At 53.1% G+C, this 20459-nt stretch overlaps 1 protein-coding gene across 4 annotated transcripts; it reads right to left on the bottom strand.

Moving 5' to 3' along the window:
• Nucleotides 1-847: 847 nt before the first annotated feature.
• On the bottom strand, nucleotides 848-19423 carry LOC133339591 (uncharacterized). Of its 4 annotated transcripts, none has more exons than XM_061547710.1 (6): nucleotides 19274-19423; nucleotides 6435-6489; nucleotides 5446-5630; nucleotides 4711-4912; nucleotides 2888-3077; nucleotides 848-2570 (listed from the first exon to the last, which is right to left on the bottom strand). In XM_061547710.1, exons 2-6 carry the CDS (start codon nucleotides 6472-6474, stop codon nucleotides 2459-2461), a joined length of 729 nt encoding a protein of 242 aa, XP_061403694.1. In that variant the 5' UTR covers nucleotides 6475-6489; nucleotides 19274-19423; the 3' UTR covers nucleotides 848-2458. The 4 variants fall into 4 exon arrangements, with proteins under 4 accessions (XP_061403694.1, XP_061403697.1, XP_061403696.1 ...); XM_061547713.1 differs by having other exon boundaries at nucleotides 6435-6486; nucleotides 19274-19408; XM_061547712.1 differs by lacking the exon at nucleotides 19274-19423 and adding an exon at nucleotides 13485-13561.
• Between the last annotated feature and the right edge of the window lie 1036 nt (nucleotides 19424-20459).

The raw sequence follows: 20459 nt of genomic DNA, 5'->3' as shown, positions 1-20459 counted from the left end.
TCTGGCTAGAAGGGCTGTGCAGAGCGCCCTCTAGTGGAGGCCCTTCTGCCTGCAGTGGCGTGAGCGAGCCGTTGCAGGGGCTGCACCTTCATCGTTTATCTTTGTCACATCGAGCGCCGTGTTTTACATTCTCCAGCGATCCTGACTGCTGATGAGACACTGAATGTCGAAACCGGTCCAGAATGTCTTTTCTGGCTTTGGAACCACCAATAGTGATGCTGAAATTGTGCACTCACAGGAAGATTTTTGTGGCTGCATTTTTTTTATATTCTTGATGTGGAAGGGGTCAGATGAACGTGAAAGATACAAATCCGCTGGGTTGTTGGTCAATGTGGAATTGTGCAATGGCGTAGTTTGACCGCCAGGGGGCAGTGCAGTTGTGTGATGAGTTTCAGTGATTCATCACGCAGGCGGTTTGGGTTGGATCGCGTGAACATAAACGTGTCGTGAACCCACCACCACACGGCCAATAAGTCAGGTTTGTCACGTGAATAAGAAACGTGCCAATCAGCGCCTACTTCAGCACATCGCTGTGATGGAGAGTAAGCCCACAACATTTACAATTCGAGTACGACGTTTCGCTTGAGATTACAACCACTTGTGGCGAATCGTCTGGCGGAGTGGGATGGAGGGAGATTGAGGGACATGGAGTGGGATGGAGTGGGGTGGAGGGAGCTAGAGACAGGGCCCTACCCTCGAGATGAACGTTCACGTTTGTGCTGTGCAAAACGAACCCCTCGCCCCTCGCGAGTGTTCATTTGCCTGCAGTGGAGATTCCCAGCTCGAGGTGTTGTCATGATTAACAGACAAGACTCGGTATTGTTGTAAACATATTTAATATTTCTGTCAGTTTGAGTCTCCAGGACAAGAGTTTTCTTTAAGAATATATAAATACTTCTCTTTACACCAGCAAATTGCTAAATCGTGGATTTTTTCTTGACCAAAGCTTTTACGAACAAATATTTTCTTCATACTGGCTTTAAACAAGGTTGACAATCGTCAATATTTTAAATAAAAAACTATAGACCTGAATGGAAAATGTTTGTCAAGACCAAACATGTGCAGCATGGCACTTAGAAACTAATCTCTTCCAAGCAGTCACAGTGTGGATCTTCTAGCGCAATGGTTCCCAACCTTTCTGGAGCCACGTTCACTGTCAACCCTCAAAACAAATTGCGGAATAACTTGCAGTGTATACAAGAAAGGTTTCGTGAATAAAATCGACAACATTCTTCAGGGAAATTAACATGGCCGTGTGGTCTACAGCTCACAGGCTGGGAACCACTCCTCTCGACCCACATCTCACAACAGTAACCATGAGCAGCATAGACTCCTGAGATCAATGCTTCCCGATTGTACAGATACAACAGACATTAGTTTGTGGCAAGTTCAAGGCGCCTACGATGTAATCTCTTCTGGGCCAAACATCCCAGAGTAAGAACCTTTAGGGTCCCGAGATTTGTGCAACGCACGCACATTTAGGTCCCTTCACAGCCAAAGAACCCCCGTATAGCCTCAACAGACTGTTGGGGCAAGTGCGGTTAGCGAGTAGTAGCACCGATGAAGGCCGGAACAGCACACGAGGGGGTGGGTGGCTAACACCACGCCCGACCGCCTTTGTCTCCCCAGTGGCCTCGAGACTTGTGCAAGGCACGCACATTCAGGTCCCTTCACAGGCAAAACTCAGACCTGCACCGCAACCACGGTGCAAATATTAAAGCGGAGAACATTAATACTTAGTACCCATGATCAACACAGGGTTAAACATGCGGTATTTAAAAGTGCTCATACGAATAGATGAATGAATGAATGTCACATGGTGCCCAATTCCACACCAGTGTAGAGACACGCACCTCGCGTGTAAACCGCGCGGCAGACAAAGACGAACCGAGAGGGAGAGCGGCGTCGCTTGGGCAACCTTCCCCCTCTCACCATCCACGCCGTCCGCTAGGAGCGGGCCATCTGTGCCACGGCAGCCAATTAAAAAAATACAAACCCGCGAATTTCATATACTTTCTACGTGAACGCAGAAAGATGAGAGGGGAGAGGTAGGAGAACACGTGGTGAGGAGTACAGGGAGATGAGAGAGGAGAGGTAGCGGAGAGTCTATGGAGGATCGTGTAGGCGCAGAGTGCAATCTCGCAGTCGATTGGGGACCGGATTGGGAGCCAGTGGGGGAATCTGAGGATTGGGATGATGAGGTTTCATTTACAGAAGCTGTGAGGTGAGGCAGCAGCAGGATTCTGGATCCTGCAGAATTTCGCAATGAGGGATTTGAATTGGCCAAAGAGGAGTGTGGAGAGTCACAGAGAGGGAGAGAGATGACAAAAGCACGGTCTGTAAACAATCAGCTCATGAAGCACAGGCAGTCAGCACCGCACTCCCGCATGGCACTGTGGGTAAGAGCGGCTCCACGTGCCGGCCAGGGTGGTCACGGGGGAGCCCACAGAAGATTTCTTCAAACGCCGTCCGTGCCGTTGTCTCCGTTGTCCCCCTTGTGTCCATTCACCTCCATCAGTGGACGCCAATTCTCCTCCACACCACCGTGCACGTCTGCTTGCCCATCGCCACTGAGGAACAAGAACACGAGTTTACAAACCGCACAGTGCCTGCACCCAGCAACACCTGGACACAGTAAACAGGGAATCACCCCCCAGGTGCTCAGTGGTGCCGACTCGGCACCTCTGAGAACCCAGCCCAGCTTCCTGTGTTCATATTCATTCATGAGGGCTGGAGGATCCTGGTGCCAGGCTAGAGGTTAAAAATGCATTTCTTTATAACTGCTTTGGGTGTTCAGTTTGTTGTCCTTCCCCCCACCCCTTCGGTTAGCTACGGTTGGCTACGTTGGGTGCAAACGAAGTTCAACACACACACGTACTGTACATACCTGTGTGAGCCGGGGGAGGTACCAGACGACCGACGGCGTTTCTGGATGAAGATGATAACGACAGCCGCTGCTACCACGACGACCGCCGCCACAAGCCCCTTCCTGCCCCGGAAGTGGGGACCTGCTGTGGGCGAGGTCTCCTCTGCCGCAGCGACACTCATGCCACTTGCACCGCTGTGCAGCTGTGGATCTGCAGAGACACAGACGGCGTTGTCAAGAACCTAGACAGAGAAGGGGGCTCAACGAGACCCCCACTCGCACCCAGCACCACCGCCTCAACCAGCGACTCAACACGGCTTCACGTGCAGCAGGGAGAGACCACTCGCTCAACACGGCTTCACGTGCCACACTCAAAGGCCCAATCCACGTGCATCACAGATTCCTGGCGGAGAATCACTCAGCTCTGTACAAATGCCCACTCCAGCCCTGCACCCCGTTTTTTCCCGTGACCCTCGACCTCCCGGCTTCTACGATTTGGATCTCGCAATTTCCTCCTCCATGATCGCATCATCTGTTTTGAACAAGATCGTGAAGGATGATGCTCATTTTATTTTTATCACGTTTTTTACCTGCCAAATAATAAAATTACAAACTCGTTATTAATTGTTAAGGTGTGGATATGACACAACATCTGTATTGTCCGTGTGCTCCTCCGTGTTTCCCCTCCACATTCACCAACACGTGTGTAAGAGTATTTGGCTGCTGTAAATTCCCACGCGATAATCCACTTGTGGCCAGGTCGCTTCTGAAAAAAAGCTACACAGCTCATTGGGCCTAACCTGGTAAAATAAACAAATGTTTTTCGTTGTCGCCTTTGTGGTTCGTGTTGAAGCTGGCTCGTAGGTGGGAAGACGTACCGAAGCTCCCACTAGGCTTTGCGAGAGGGCGCGTGGCGCAGTTTGGCGCTCGCCATCACACGGTGTGGTCGTGTCGCTACAGTTCTCCGCGGCGAGTCCAGTGCAATGTCCTTAAACAACGGCGCTAGGCCGCTCTGAATCAAATTGACGCTGAACCGCTTGCCCGTTCCGAGATTCAGCGGTGAGCGGGACACCCGCCCGTTCACGCCGTACAGTACGTACAACGACACAGACGGGGAGCTGATCAGCTACGCAGCACCACAGGGTGCACGAATTGTGTAACAATGACGTCACGCAATACAATGATGTCATGCTGCAATGCAATGATGTAATACCTATGTCACGTGACTTCCTGAATGCCGTGCTTAACCGTGGATACTCAAACTTTCAGGCTGCGGTTGGTAAATTGGTCTGCGGATAATAAACCGCATATACATGAAACCGGGGTTGGCGAGAGATTCCTGTATAATGAACGTGAACAAGTTAATAACATCTGAGATCGAGATTATGACGTTGTGAAAGTTGATATTTATTCTATTGTGAAGAGTCATATGAACCTTATGGCCGTACCCCAGGGTACCATAGTACCCCGGCTCTTGCATAATGTCTGTGATGCAGTCATTTTTAGTCTGTTGATGGTTGGCGATGCGGGAATCGACTCATCTCGACGAGCTGGACACGATGCACTGTTCAAAGTTGAATTTTTCAATAACGGATTTTTATGCTAATGTTTGGCATTTCGACATCGTGGAGTAGCACTGATTTCGGATTGATTGGTACCCCAGTCGCAGAGTTAAGTAGACTCCTGGAAAAAATAGGGTCCCAGAAATAAAATATTTAATTGCCTCGGCCATTTTGTATTATTTGGTACCGCGGGGTACCGCCATATCGTGGCTAGCGTAGCTGTATCAGCGCAATTCACGCCGTCATCTCACAACGTGAGCGCCACACTCGGCTCTTGTTCACCTGCAGGCATCACGTTCAGCACCATCTCCTCTCGCACCTCGATGTTCTCCGCGTTACATCGATGACATTTGATGATGCACAGAGCCACCGGGCCGAGGCTACTGGGGAAGTTGGGGATGCCGATGGAGCAGTTTCCCATCCGCACGTCTCCCACAGACTTAACGATACTCAAGTCCTCTTTTTCATACCCCGATTGATAGATCTGCAATGACACAAACCACAATATGGAAGGTCAACCACAATGGCACACGATGCCCACGGTAAAATCGTCCTGAATGCCCCTGGGCTCGTTGGATGTCGCAAGCTAAGCAGACGTGAGCTCGGTTACCACCAGGATGGGAGACCTCCTGGGAACACCAAGCGTTGTAGGCTTCGGCTGCAAGGTGACAAGGGGATGGTAAAACATCAATGTTGAGTTTGCGTAGCGTGGTAAGAGTGGGTCTACCTGTGGACTTGAATCTGTGTAGAGGATTGCATGTAATCCCCCTCGAATTAAACACGAGGTTCATCAGGTACTCTGGTTTCCCTCCACATGAAGCCAAACTCTCATTAACGTACCATCATTGGGCAAAGATCTCAGAGCAGTGCCTTCTTGAAATGGAGTTGTGAGACTAATTGAGACATTTCTGGGTAATTGAAGGGTGCCACATAACTTTGTTATTATCTGTTACGTGTCGACGTAGACATCAAGTACGGAGATAATTATTCACGGTTGACATGAAATGCGGCCGTCACCTTGGTCATCTCTCTTCTCGTCACGTTCTCTGTGTAGCGTCTGGGCATCGTGAACCACTCGAGGACGATGTGGCTCAGGTCGGGCGACGGTGGGTAGAAGGAGCAGGGAAGAGTCACGTTCTCTCCCTCTCTCACAGACAGACTTTGCGGAAGAGTGATCTGGAGCTTCGCAGCCGATGCCGCATCTACAGGGAGACAGGTCACACTCGTTACACATATACCTACAGAGATGTACGTATGTTGAATATCATTACACTCGTTACACCACTCTGCAAAGGTACGTGCAGTGGTAACAGGGCCACTGAGAGATCTTGAAAATGCCGTTAAACACAGGGGTGCTACACCATCTACATTTGTAATTGTGGAGAAAAGATGAATAAAACTACGACCTCAATGGAAGCTACAACACGGTGAGCTCCGCACAGCATCAGCTGTCAGAGAGGAAGGCCGCTCACCTGGTGAGTGAGCGCAGTGAAACGTCTCCCCCTCGACCAAATCCTAGGGCTGCCTCCCCCACCGTCAGTGCCCAGACTCAGAGCGGCCGCTCGCGAGCCGAATCTCAGCAGGGTGCGCGGCCCGGGAGCCACTGGCACGGCCAGGGCGGTGTCACAGGGGTCACATGACCGTGACCTCATTGTCACGGCGGTTTATTTAAAAACTAATAAGCTAGTCTAATTTGCAGGTAAGTGACCTGGCCACTAATGGTAGCTCAACGAAGTGGCTTGTGCTGAAATTTACTGCGGCAAAATAATCGAAATGCGTGTTGATTATAAATGTGGAGGAAAAAAACGGGAGGACCCGGAGACAAATCCACGTGACCACAGTGAGAGAGACATGCAAACTCCAAATATACAGCAGGCGTCAGCGTCAAAATCGAACCCACAACCTCCTTCATTCCCGGCGAGGGAGGTAACGGTGAACTATCACCTGGCTAACGAAAGGGCACCGTCTAATGTGTGCTGGGTGAGTGGCTCTGGGTGTGAACTCACCCAGAAGGGAGATGAACACTGGGATGAGGAGCAGCTTCATGGTCGGCTCTGTCTGCTGATGATCACAAAAGAGAATGAGTCATTAGTCCATCTCTCAGCTCACCCCAATGGTTCATGCTCCCTTACTTTCACATCACTCCGCTTCTACATATTTTAATTTGTGATGTCGGTGATGAGATTCATATTTTGAATTTAGTTATCCCAACTTTAATAACATATGGACAAAGTAACAGACTGTGAACCCGAGAAGTCTGGGGTGATGGAGCAGGCAGTGTTGTGATTATGAGCGGTGGTGTAGTGAGCTTAACACGTTGTAGGTTTTCGCGACCAATACCATCCATAATACAGGTTTTTTGGGTTAAAGTGCGTGAATATAAATCTGTCGTTAAACCCGCCATCACGCGACACAGCCAATTAGTAAGGTTTGTCACGTAAACAGAACGTGGCCAATTCATTACTAGAGCAGCACACCGGTGTGTTGGAGAGCAAAGCCACAACATTTACATCTGATTACGACGTTTCTCCAGAAATTACAACCAGCTTCATCAGGCAACAGCCAGAGTTGTGCAGAAATCCTGTTTTGTTACTTAGAGTGGTAGACGTGATGGTGTCACTTGTGAGCACTTATTGCACGCAGTGGGGGGGGGGGATTAATCAGAGGTCGCAAACTGGTTTTGATTCCTTACCCGTACCCGGCCGCACCAGGGGCGCAAACGGCTACCCGTACCTGGCCGGGTACGGGTAGCCGGGTATCGGGTAGGGTACGGGTATCAGGTACCCGGTTGCGACCTCTGGGATTAATGAATGTGTAGTGGGTTCCACGGAGCTGTAGTCTTTAGAGGTGTAATGGGTTCCGGAGACACTTGTAGAGGTAACTTCTTTATTACGATACACAGCCTAGGGACACAACCCGTGGGACACAGCCCAATCCTAACGTGCCTGACTCTGGCTACGCTCTCAGGTCCTCCGGCTACGATTACCCTAGGGGAGGCTACCTGACCCGACCCAGCCAAGGTGCGGGTCTCGACCACTGCTCCACGCTTGGCCCTTAAAAAGACGTCGGGTCCCAGGGGTCCCAGCCTAGCTGGTCTCCTAGCTCAGGGTGGCACCCCCTATCGACCCGTGCCTGCAACTACAGGCAAGTCTACACAGGGCGGTGTGTGCGATGTATTTCCGACGCTACAAATGCACAAAACTTACGGACAAAGTCACCGACTGGGAAACCGGGGAGCCGGAGGAGGGTCGTGGTGGGGGGGCGATGGTGGCTCCTTTGCCATTGCAGACAATCCTCGGTCGAGGCGCTTTTGCACTACGCCGTTTTGTAATAACGCGGCGCAATCTGCATTTCGACCTCCTGTCGTTTGGGCTGCGCTGTGAACTGCACAGCGTCTAAATACAACTTGGGATTGCGTTGGCAGTGGCCTTACTCGTGTTTGTGTTGTGAGTGCTTTAGCGGTGTGAATACTCTGTAGTGTAGGAGTTGGTACCATCACGCGAAACGTTTCAGCAATAACCCCCCCCCCCCACACACACACAATGAGAATGGACGCGCCCGGTTTCACGAGCGCCATCTTTAGGGCGTTGACCTTGAGTGAGGCAGTCGCGTCTTTGAGCTCGCCTCGGCTTCCTTACCACCCTCATCACTCTCACCACCACGACACTCATCACCACCACCCTCACTCTCATCACCATCACCACCCCCATCATCCTCACCACCACCACCCTCACCATCCTCACCCTCACTCTCACCACCACCACCCTCACCACCACTCTCATCACCACCACCCTCCACTACCTCCCAGCAACAGCAGCCGCCATTCGCAAGTGGCGGTGACGTCACCAAGGCGCCTGTGCCAGGCTAGGTGCACTTTGAGGCGACCATGTGAAGTGTCGAAGGCTCGCTGCTGACAAGAGGTCACGGGACAGACCCAGCAGGTGCCATGGGTTGACGTGGTGTGTGGGTGTGGGGTGGTGGTGTGTGTGTGTTGGGTGGTGTGTGTTGGTGGTGTGTGTGGAGTAGTGTGTTTTGGGTGGTAGGTTGGGGTGGTGGTGTGTTTATGTGGTGGTGTGTGTGGGGTGGTGGTGTGTGTGTGGGGTGGTGGTGTGGTTTGGTGTCGGGTGGTGGTTCGGGGTGGTGGTGTGTGTCGGGTGGTGGTGTGTGTGTCGGGTGGTGGTGTGTGTGTCGGGTGGTGGTTGTGTGTGTCGGGTGGTGGTATGTGTGTGTGGTGGTGTGTGTGTGTGTGTGGTGGTGTGTGTGTGTGTGTGGGGTGGTGTGTGGGGTGGTGGGTGTGTGTGGTGGTGTGTGTGTGGGGTGGTGGTGTGTTGTGGTGTGTGTGGTTGCTGTGTGTTTCTGTGTGTTGGTGTGGTGTGTGTAGGATGGTGGTGCGTGTGTTGCTGTGTGTTCATGGTGGTGGTGTGTGTGTGGGGTGGTGGTGTGTGTGTGTTGTGTGGTGGTGGTGTGTGTGTGTTGTGTGGTGGTGGTGTGTGTGTATGGGGTGGTGGTGTGTGTGTGTCGGGTGGTGGTGTGTGTGTATGGGGTGGTGGTGTGTCGGGTGGTGGTGTGTGTGTGTGTCGGGTGGTGGTGTGTGTGTGTGTCGGTGGTGGTGGTATGTGTGTTGTGTGGTGGTGGTGTGTGTGTATGGGGTGGTGGTGTGTGTCGGGTGGTGGTGTGTGTGTGTGTCGGTGGTGGTGGTATGTGTGTTGGGTGGTGGTGGTGTGTGTGTTTCTGTTTGTTCATGGTGGTGGTGTGTGGTGGTGGGGTGTGTGGGGTGGTGGTGTGTGTGTGTGTGGGGTGGTGTGTGGTGTGTCTGGTTGCTGTGTGTGTGTGTGGGGTGGTGGTGTGCGAGTAGTGGTGGTGTGTGAGTGGTGGTGTGTGAATGGTGGTGGTGTGTGTGAGTGCTGTGTGTGTGAGTGGTGGTGAGGTGGTGGTGAGGTGGTGGTGGTGTGCTAGTGGTGGTGTGAGTGGTGGTGTGTGTGGTGTGTGTGTGAGTGGTGGTGTGTGTGAGTGGTGGTGGTGTGTGAGTGGTGGTGGTGTGTGTGGTGGTGGTGTGTGTGGTGTGGTTGCCATTCACTGCCAAGGCAGTTGACGCCGCCTCTGAACGCGACCACGGCAGTGAGCTGCGCTACAACCGCCTCAACTCTGTCACGCGATGCTGAGTGGGCGGGGGGTGATGTCCCACCACCAGGCCAGTGAGTGACTTCTCCAGTGGGAGGGAAGAAGCAGAATGAGAAACTTGTGACGTCACTGCTTACTGGTGGCGTTAAGAGGCGGAGTCGACTGCCTTTGCAGTGAACGACTCCACAAAGATGAAGACAAAGATCCCCCGTGTAGCCTGAACAGACTGTAGAGGCAAGTGCTGTTAACGAGTAGCAGCACCTATGAAGGCCAGAACGGCACACGAGGGGGTGGGTGGCCAACACCACGCCCGGCCGCCTTTGTCTCCCCAGTGGCGATGTTTACACACCGCACCAGGTACTCATTTGAGGCCGAGTCGACCTAGGAGAGGCCCAGGACCGGGTCAGATCATCGTCACCGGTGTTGACCGTGAGCGGGAATCGAACTCGGGACGCTGGGGTCGTAGCGCAGCGCGCTAACTGCTGCACCACCGCTCCCCACGGACAACACCACCAACTCACCCAACTGGCTGCGAGTGTATTCACCAGCGCATTGAGAAACCCGCGGAAGTTCCACTCGGACGCAGCCTCCCAGCCCGAAGTGGCACAGATCCCAGTCGTGGCGTCTAAACTGAGTACCACTTTGTTCGAATCGACTGGGGGTGGCCCTACAGAGGAGAGAGTCTGGCCCCCGACAGGGCAATGTGGAGTTTCCGTCACGAGCTCAACCACCGCTCCCGAGAGCAGGAGGCGACCCTCCACTTTGCTGTGGCGAGAATCGCGACCTCGTGTCAGGCGGGGCGCTCGAGACCGCGCGGACTTCCGCGGATGTTTAATTTTTCCGAATGTAAAATGCGGCAGTTCTAGTGACACGTGAAATCCCAATCACACAGTCACACAGAGTGATAGACAGAGTTATAGACACAGAGCGTGATATACACACAGACACACAAAGAGTGATAGACACACAGGCACACAGACTGATAGACACACAGACACACACAGTGATATACACAGAGACACACAGACACAGAGTGATAGACACAGACACACACAGAGTGATAGACACAGACACACACAGAGTGATAGACACAGACACACACAGAGTGATAGACACAGACACACACAGAGTGATAGACACAGACACACACAGAGTGATAGACACAGACACAGAGTGATAGACACAGAAACAGAGTGACAGACACAGACACACAGTGACAGACACACACAGAGTGATATACACAGAGACAACAACAACCGCCATTCGCCACTAAGTGGCGGTGACGTCACCACGACGCTTGTGCCAGGCCAAGTGCACCTTGAGGCCACGTGAAGTGTCGACACACAGACGCACACAGTGATAGACACACAGACGCACACAGTGATACACACAGACACACACAGAGTGATAGACACAGAGTGACAGACACAGACACACAGAGTGACAGGCACACAGACACACACAGAGTGATAAGACACACACAGTGATAGACACACAGACACACAAAGAGTGATAGAGACACAAACAGAGTGATAGACACACACACACACAGAGATAGACACACAGTCACACAGACACAGTGTGATAGACACACAGAGTGATAGACACAGAGACACGTAGACCACGAGTGTAACAGTCACAGGCAGAGACTCTCACACAGACGCCTCGACACGAGGAGTCGATGAACCAAATGGAACCCCGAGAATCGCGGTGGGGACCCAGGGACGCAGTCTCCGTGAGCAGGGCGAGAGAGACAACCTCACCTGCTCCTCTCAGCTGTGGTGCTGCTGCTGGGGAGACGCAGGAGGGACGTGGGGTCGCCTCCAACACTCGGCGATAGCAGCAACAGCAGCGCGACTGGGCGACTGACCGGTCACTGTATGTGTAGGCAATGCCGTAGCTTCCTGGAGGCGACGTTACCCCGCCTCACTCTCGAGTTGTGTCCAATCAGAGTCGCCTGCTGCTGCCGCTCCCACCGCGTGACACTCGGCGAGGCAAAGCGATGGCCCACACGAGAATGCCCCACGGCGTGCTGCACTGTGGAATTGTGATTGCGTTGACAGTAAAAGCGAGTGGACTGACGCGTGTTTCTGTTGTGAGTGCTTTAGCGGTGTGAATACTCTGTAGTGGAGGAGTTGGTACAATCCTCACCACCCTCTTCACCACCACCCTTACCCTCATCACCACCACCCTCATCACCACCACTCTCATCACCACCACTCTCATCACCACCACCCTCACCCTCATCACCACCACCCTCATCACCACCACTCTCATCATCACCACCACCCTCACCCTCACTCTCATCACCACCACCCTCACCCTCATCACCACCACCCTCATCACCACCACTCTCATCACCACCACCCTCACCCTCATCACCACCACCCTCATCATCACCACTCTCATCATCACCACCCTCACCCTCATCACCACCACCCTCATCACCACCACCCTCACTCTCATCACCACCACCCTCACTCTCATCACCACCACCCTCACTCTCATCACCACCACCCTCACTCTCATCACCACCACCCTCACCCTCATCACCAGCTCACTCAACACCACCACCCTCATCACCATCTCACTCAACACCACCACCCTCATCACCACCACTCTCATCACCACCACCCTCACCCTCATCACCACCACCCTCACTCTCATCACCACCACCCTCATCACCACCACCCTCACTCTCATCACCACCCTCACCCTCATCACCACCCTCACTCTCATCACCACCACCCTCACCCTCATCACCACCACCCTCACCCTCATCACCACCACCCTCACCCTCATCACCACCACCCTCATCACCACCACCCTCACTCTCATCACCACCCTCACCCTCATCACCACCCTCACTCTCATCACCACCACCCTCACCCTCATCACCACCACCCTCACCCTCATCACCACCACCCTCACCCTCATCACCACCACCCTCACCCTCACCACCACCACCCTCATCACCACCACCACCCTCATCACCACCACCCTCATCACCACCACACACACACCAACTGGCCGAGTGAATTCTCCAGCGCATTGAGAAACCCGCGGAAGTTCCACTCGGGACGCAGCCTCCCGACTGTGCTCGGACAGATCCCCACAATCAGCCCGAAGTGGCACAGATCCCAGTTGTGGCCGATAAACTAAGTACCACTTTGTTTGAATCGACTGGGGGTGGCCCTACAGAGAAGAGAGTCTGGCCCCCGACAGGGCAATGTGGAATTTCCGCCACGGGCTCAACCACCGCTCCCGAGAGCTGGAGGCGACCCTCCACTTTGCTGTGGCGAGAATGGTGCCTTGCGTCCAGCTGGGTGCTCGAGACCGCGCGCGGACTTCCGCGGATGTTTGATGTCTCTGATTGTGAATCGCTGTTCCCATCGCCCGCAAGCGGCGGGGTTCTAATAGCAAGTTGCATTCACTCGCACAGTTACACATATACACGGACACAGTCACACATAGACACACAGTCATACATAGACACAGTGATAGAGACACACAGTCACACATAGACAGAGTGATAGACACAGACACACAGTCACATAGACACACAGAGATAGACACAGACACACAGTCATACATAGACAGTGATAGACACACAGTCACAGACAGTGATAGACACACAGTCACACAGACACAGTGATAGACACACAGTCACACATAGTGTGATAGACACAGTGATAGACACAGAGACACACAGTCATACATAGACACAGTAATAGACACACAGAGTGATAGACACACACAGACACAGAGTGATAGACACAAAGACACGTAGACCACGAGTGTAACAGTCACAGGCAGAGACTCACACAGAGAGACGCCTCGACACGAGGAGTCGATGAACCAAATGGAACCCCGAGAATCGCGGTGGGGACCCAGTAACGCAGTCTCCGTGAGCTGGAAAAGACCGACAACCTCACCTCTCAGCTGTGATGCTGCTGCTGCGGAGAAGCAGGAGAAGCAGGAGGGACGTGGGGTCTCCTCCAATACCCAGCGATAGCAGCAGCAGCAGCGCGTCTGGGCGACTGTCCGGTCACTGAATGTGTAGGCAATGCCGTAGCTGCCTGGAGGCGACATTACCCCGCCTCACTCTCGAAGTGTACAATAATCAGTCGCCTGCCGCTGCCGCTCCCACCGCGTGACACTCGGCGAGCCAAAGCGCTTTCATACCGGGGGGCATTCTCGTGTGGGCTGCATCGTGAAATTGTGGCTTACAAAATTCATACCTTAAAATGCAGCTTGTGGTGACTTTCAAAATTCAGACCTTAAAAATACAGCTTGTGATTGCATTGAGAGTGAGTGCTTTAGCGGTGTGAATACTCTGCAGTGTAGAAGTTGGTACAATCCTCACCACCACCACCCTCACCACCATCCTCACCACACTCACTCTCACCACCCTCAACTACCTCCCAGCAACAGCAGCCGCCATTCGCAAGTGGCGGTGACGTCACCAAGGCGCCTGTGCCAGGCTAGGTGCACTTTGAGGCTGCCACGTGAAGTGTCGACGGCTTGCTGCTGACAGGTCACAGGAGACCCAGCAGGTGCCATGGGTTGACGTGGTGGTGTGCGTGTGGGGTGGTGTGTCGGGTGGTGGTGTGTGTGGCGGTGTGTGTGTGTTGGTGGTTGCTGTGTGTATGGTAGTGGTGTGTGTGGTGGTGGTGTGTGTTGGTGGTTGCTGTGTGTGGTGGTGGTTGCTGTGTGTTGTGGTGGTGGTGTGTTTATGGTGGTGGTATGTTTGGTTGCTATGTGTGTGGTGGTGTGTGTGGTTGTTGTGTGTGTGTGGTGGTGGTGTGTGTGGTTGTTGTGTGTGTGTGGTGGTGGTGTGTGTGGTGGTGGTGTGTATTGGTGGTTACTGTATGGTGGTGGTGTGTGTGGTTGCTGTGGTTGCTGTGTGTGTTGGTGGTTGCTGTGTGTATGGTGGTGGTGGTGTGTGGTGGTAGTGTTTATGGTGGTGGTGTGTGTATGGTGGTGGTGGTGTGTGTGGTTGTTGTGTGTGTGTGGTGGTGGTGTGTGTCCGTACGCATGGAGGGGGGGGGGGTTAACCCAAATGTGTACCGTGTGCGTATGGGGGGGGGGGTCTACTGACAATGTGCGCATAGGAAACGGGGGGGGGGGGGTGATGCCTCGATAATAATATTAATATTCGAGAATTATCGAAGATAATTTGTCTACATTGGCCTTCAACCAAGTTGCATAGTCCGGCGGTAGACTGCTTAAACACGTTAATATTATTAATCTTTGATCGTTTCATAATAAACGTGTTTGGGTTAGATCGCGTTATTTATAAATGTGTCGTAACCCTCCACCACCCGACACGGCCAATCAGCAAAAAGTGTCACGTTGACAAAAGACAAATAGTTCACTACTTTAGCCCACCGGTGTGTTGAACAGTGAATCCACAACATTTACAATTTTTGAGTTCGACGTTTCGCTGGTAATTACATCCAGCATCCAACCTCAAGTGGGAAAGCATGGTCTGCTTCTGAGGTGGCCGTGATTTATTTAATTTTATACCTACGTGACGTTACCGAAAGAACCAAAGAGTATTGATTCCTGCATTCACGAAAGCTTCAAATCAAGATTGGGTACCACTCTGTTTGAATCGACTGGAGGTGGCCCTACAGAGGAGAGAGTCTGGCCCCCGACAGGGCAATGTGGAGTTTCCGTCACGGGCTCAACCACCGCTCCCGAGAGCAGGAGGCGACCCTCCACTTTGCTGTGGCGAGAATCGCGACCTCTCGTCCAGCTGGGCGCTAGAGACGCGTGCGGACTTCCGCGGATGTTTAATGTCTCTGATCGTGAGTCGCTGTTCACATCGCCCGCAAGCGGCGGGGTTCTAATAGCAAGTCGCATCCCACTCGCACAGTCACACACAGTCACACAGTCACACATAGACACACAGTCACACATAGACACACAGTGATAGACACACAGACACACATAGACACACAGACACACAGTCACACATAGACACACAGTCACACATAGACACAGTGATAGACACACAGACACACAGTCACACATAGACACACAGTCATACATAGACAGTGATAGACAGAGACAAACAGAGTGATACACACACAGTCACACATAGACACACAGAGATAGACACATAGACACAGAGTGATAGACACACAGACACACATAGACACACAGTCACACATAGACACACAGTGTGAGACACACAGTCACACATAGACACACAGTGATACATAGACACACAGTGTGATAGACACACAGTCACACATAGACACACAGTGATACATAGACACACAGTCATACATAGACACACAGTCATACATAGACACAGTGATAGAGACACACAGAGTGATACACACACAGTCACACATAGACACACAGTCACACACAGACACACAGTGTGATAGACACACAGTCACACATAGACACAGTGTGATAGACACACAGTCACACATAGACTCACAGTCACACATAGACACACAGTCACACATAGACACACAGTGATAGACACACAGACACACATAGACACACAGTCACACATAGACACACAGTGATAGACACACAGACACACATAGACAGTCACACACAGTCACACATAGACACACAGTGATAGACACACAGACACACATAGACACACAGTCATACATAGACACACAGTCATACATAGACACAGTGATAGAGACACACAGAGTGATACACACACAGTCACACATAGACACAGTGCGATAGACACAGTCATACATAGACACAGTGTGATAGACACAGTCACACATAGACACACAGACACACAGTCACACATAGACACACAGTGATAGACACACAGTCACAGACAGACACACAGTCACACATAGACACAGTGTGATAGACACACAGTCACACATAGACACACAGTGTGATAGACACACAGTCACACATAGACACACAGTGTGATAGACACACAGTCACACATAGACAGAGTGATAGACACATAGACACACAGTGATAGACACAGTCACAGATAGACACAGTGATAGACACACAATCATACATAGACACAGTGTGATAGACACACAGACACAGTCACACATAGACACAGAGTGTGATAGACACACAGACACACAGTCATACATAGACACAGAGTGATACACAGAGACACACACAGACACACAGAGTGATATACACAGAGACACATAGACCACGAGTGTAACAGTCACAGGCAGAGACTCTCACACAGAGTGACGCCTCGACACGAGGAGTCGATGAACCAAATGGGACCCCAAGAATCGCGGTGGGGACCCAGGGACGCAGTCTCCGTGAGCAGGGCGAGAGAGACAACCTCACCTGCTCCTCTCAGCTGTGATGATGCTGCTGATGCTGCTGGGGAGGAGCCTTCAACAGCCGGTGATAGCAGCGGCAACGACAACGCGGCTGTTTTTATAGCCCCAGCAGTCAACCTCCCAACACCACCAGAAACTCCGTCTACATTATCAGCACTCCGCCTACACCACCAAAACATCGCTGGCGCCGTGACTGCCGGCTATGACATCTCTCCTCCTCCTGTTCTGCTTCGAGGCAGAATTCGCCTTTAAAATAAATAAAAAATACTGCGTTCAAATGTTTTCATACCTGACGAAGGAATGCTTTGCTATTTGTGGCAGATCGGCTAAGAAAGGACGTATCGTGTACTGAAGTTGTATCGTAAACTAGATACATGTATACGTTGACTAGCCTTAATTACCAGATAAAAATCAGACTTCCATTCCATCTGAATGGGCGCTTGCTTGCTTGAAACGTCCTTTATACATCCAGCCAGAGGCGTGGTGCGCACATTGAACTGAAAACCAAATACAATCTACAGATGTGCACATCGCTCTTCACGTTGTATACAAGTTTACATTGCTAGAGAAGTATGGACATTTTGTATCGACTTTGCAACTCGTTTCTGTGCTTCAGTTACCTTCTGTAAATGTTTTGAATTCAGAGGTTGTATATTTGTTTCATGACACTGAGGCATGTTTAGCTTTGTGTTAATAAACATGACTGCAGTTCATGATGAAGGGGGTGCCTTGTCGTGAGCGGTATTCGGAGTTCAGTTTTTGATTTTCAACGGTGAGTTGGACATTTTACTTTGGTTCTAAAAACATTCAGACAAGACGCCTCTCACAACGCCGTGGGAGGAGGCGGCTCTCTTGGTCCCGATAGAAACCGGCGTTGACCGGCGTGGTGAAGTATGGTCAAACACACCCCACGACCTGTATGTGTGTGAGTCTCGTGTGATTGTGCTGTGTGTGAGTGCTGTGTGTGTGTGAGTGCTGTGTGTGTGAGTGTTGTGAGTGTGAGTGCTGTGTGTGTGTGATAGTGCTGTGTGTGCTGTGTGTGTGATAGTGCTGTGTGTGCTGTGTGAGTGTTGTGTGAGTGTTGTGTGTGAGTGCTGTGTGAGTGTTGTGTGTGTGAGTGCTGTGTGTGTGTGATAGTGCTGTGTGTGTGTGTGATAGTGCTGTGTGTGTGTGTGATAGTGCTGTGTGTGCTGTGTGCGTGCTGTGTGTGCTGTGTGTGAGTTTTGTGTGTGTGTGAGTGTTGTGTGTGTGAGTGCTGTGTGTGTGTGCCGTGTGTGTGGGGGTGCACCACGCCCGACCGCCTTTGTCTCTCCCCAGTGGCAATTTTCACTACACACCGTTACTCAAGGTACTCATTTGACCAGTTCAGATAATCGTCATTGGGGTTGGCCGTGAGCGGGAATCGAGCTCGGGTTATAGCCAGGTTCGTAGCGCAGCGTAGCGCTAAACCACTACACCACCGCTCTTCCTACACATACAGGCGCGTACACAACAACTCCAACCACAACTCAGTGGCTCTCCTCCACAATTGGTGCATTGTATTCAACACTGCCAGCCCCCTGTGTGTGGAGTGGCGAGTGCTGGAGAACTGATGGGTGTTGCGCTGGTCAACTGCTTCCCCCTTGAGTGCTGCGGTCAAGAGCTGGGGGAAAAAAAACGCGGTACGGGGAAACAAAACCACGACATGGGCTCGTTATCATCCACCACAGCGAGTGTGCATGTTAACCACAATGGTTCGTGTCCACACTGAGTGTTTTATTATAGTCACTGCAGACGGAACAGGTTTTTTTCAACGCCTCTCATTTCGGGGTGCGTCTCGAGACGTCGCACAACGCCGTGGAGGGGGGAGACGTCCTCTGGGTCCCTTCAGCAAGCCGCAGTGACCGGCGTGGTGAAGTATGGTCAAACTTCACCCCCCACGCACACAGAGGCGTGGGTGTGAGTGGTGGGGGTGCCCACACTCTACCGCTCCACCCCAGCACCACCACGCACACAGAGGCGTGGGTGTGAGTGCACGCAGCACGAAGGGGCTCAGCCGTGGTCTATCCGCTGCTGGATGAAACAGATCAGTGGAATAATCTTAATTTTTACTTTTTTTCACTTTTCGTAACAGCTCCACCGCACGTTCCTACATCTCTCGCTGCACTCACCACCAGCGGGTAAAGTGGGGCAGGGCGAGGCGGCATTCATTCCGCGGTCGGAACAAGCAGTCGAGTCGGTGTGGCAGAGAGCAGCAATCGAACACAAACGCCAGTTTAAAATGTGTTTCTATACGTACGTGATTCATGTTGTTACGGATAATATAATCATCGATGAATGGGGACAATACGGGGTTGTTTTCACACTCCCTGTGCCAGTTCACGCGGAGTCCGTGTGCAGGATAAGCAAAGGTTCTGATGTTAAGGAGGACTCACCACGACCTGTCCCGTGTCTCGTCTCTCTTCTTGTGCCGCGTCTCTGTCTCACTCCTTGTCCCGTCTCTCTCGAGTCTCGAGTGAATTGTTCCCCTCCCACGCCCGCTCAGCAGCAGCAGCAGCTCGCACTCCCCTACAGAAGCGTCCGCCTCCGCGCGTGCGCCTTGACGAGTGACGACACACGCGTACCGGGGGCAGCAGCACGCGACCTGCACAAGAGCCAAGACGACGTCACTGTTGGCAACCAGCGACCCCCATTGGCCGCAAACAAAAAGCGTGCCCCGCCAGTGTCAGCGGACACCCCCCGTGTGTTTTAGGGAGTGGAGGAGGGGGTGGAGGGGGTGGGGTGGAGGGGGGAGTGGAGGGGGGAGTGGAGGGGGGGAGTGGAGGGGGGGAGTGGAGGGGGGGGGGGGTGGAGTGGAGTGGAGGGGGGAGTGGAGGGGGGGAGTGGAGGGGGGGGGTGGAGGGGGGGGGTGGAGTGGAGTGGAGGGGGGAGTGGAGGGGGGAGTGGAGGGGGGGAGTGGAGGGGGGGGGGGTGGAGTGGGAGTGGAGGGGGGGAGTGGAGGGGGGGGTGGAGTGGAGTGGAGGGGGGAGTGGAGGGGGGGTGGAGTGGAGTGGAGGGGGGGAGTGGAGGGGGGGGTGGTGGAGGTGGAGTGGAGTGGAGGGAGGGGGGAGTGGAGGGGGGAGTGGAGGGGGGAGTGGAGGGGGGGGGTGGAGTGGAGTGGAGGGGGGAGTGGAGGGGGGGGGTGGAGTGGAGTGGAGGGGGGGAGTGGAGGGGGGGGGTGGTGGAGTGGAGTGGGTGGAGGGGGGAGTGGAGGGGGGGAGTGGAGGGGGGTGGAGTGGAGTGGAGGGGGAGTGGAGGGGGGAGTGGAGGGGGGGGGGTGGAGTGGAGTGGAGGGGGAGTGGAGGGGGGAGTGGAGGGGGGAGTGGAGGGGGGGTGGAGTGGAGTGGAGGGGGGAGTGGAAGGGGGAGTGGAGGGGGGGGGTGGAGTGGAGTGGAGGGGGGAGGTGGAGGGGAGTGGAGGGGGGGGGTGGGTGGAGTGGAGTGGAGGGGGGAGGTGGAGGGGAGTGGGGGGGGGGGAGTGGAGGGGGGGGGGAGTGGAGGGGGGAGTGGAGGGGGTCGATGTCGCTCCCCGCTCGTGGGGAGCGGGGAGGTGGACGTCAGCCCTCACGATTTACCTGCCAAG

This window comes from Lethenteron reissneri, unplaced genomic scaffold (genome assembly GCF_015708825.2).
Source record: "Lethenteron reissneri isolate LAM-NWPU_2019-01 unplaced genomic scaffold, ASM1570882v1 scaffold_1930, whole genome shotgun sequence".
NCBI classification, from domain to species: domain Eukaryota; kingdom Metazoa; phylum Chordata; class Hyperoartia; order Petromyzontiformes; family Petromyzontidae; genus Lethenteron; species Lethenteron reissneri.
This window is presented reverse-complemented; position numbering and strand designations above follow the sequence as displayed.

Coding starts and splice junctions, on each gene's coding strand:
- LOC133339591 (XM_061547710.1), bottom strand. CDS start 6,474: ATGAAGCTGCTCCTCATCCCAGTGTTCATCTCCCTTCTGG. Junction 4,913..5,445: donor CGAGAAGAGAGATGACCAAG/GTGACGGCCGCA, acceptor GTGTCATTGCAG/ATCTATCAATCGGGGTATGA. Junction 2,571..2,887: donor ACCTCCCCCGGCTCACACAG/GTATGTACAGTA, acceptor CTTGTTCCTCAG/TGGCGATGGGCAAGCAGACG.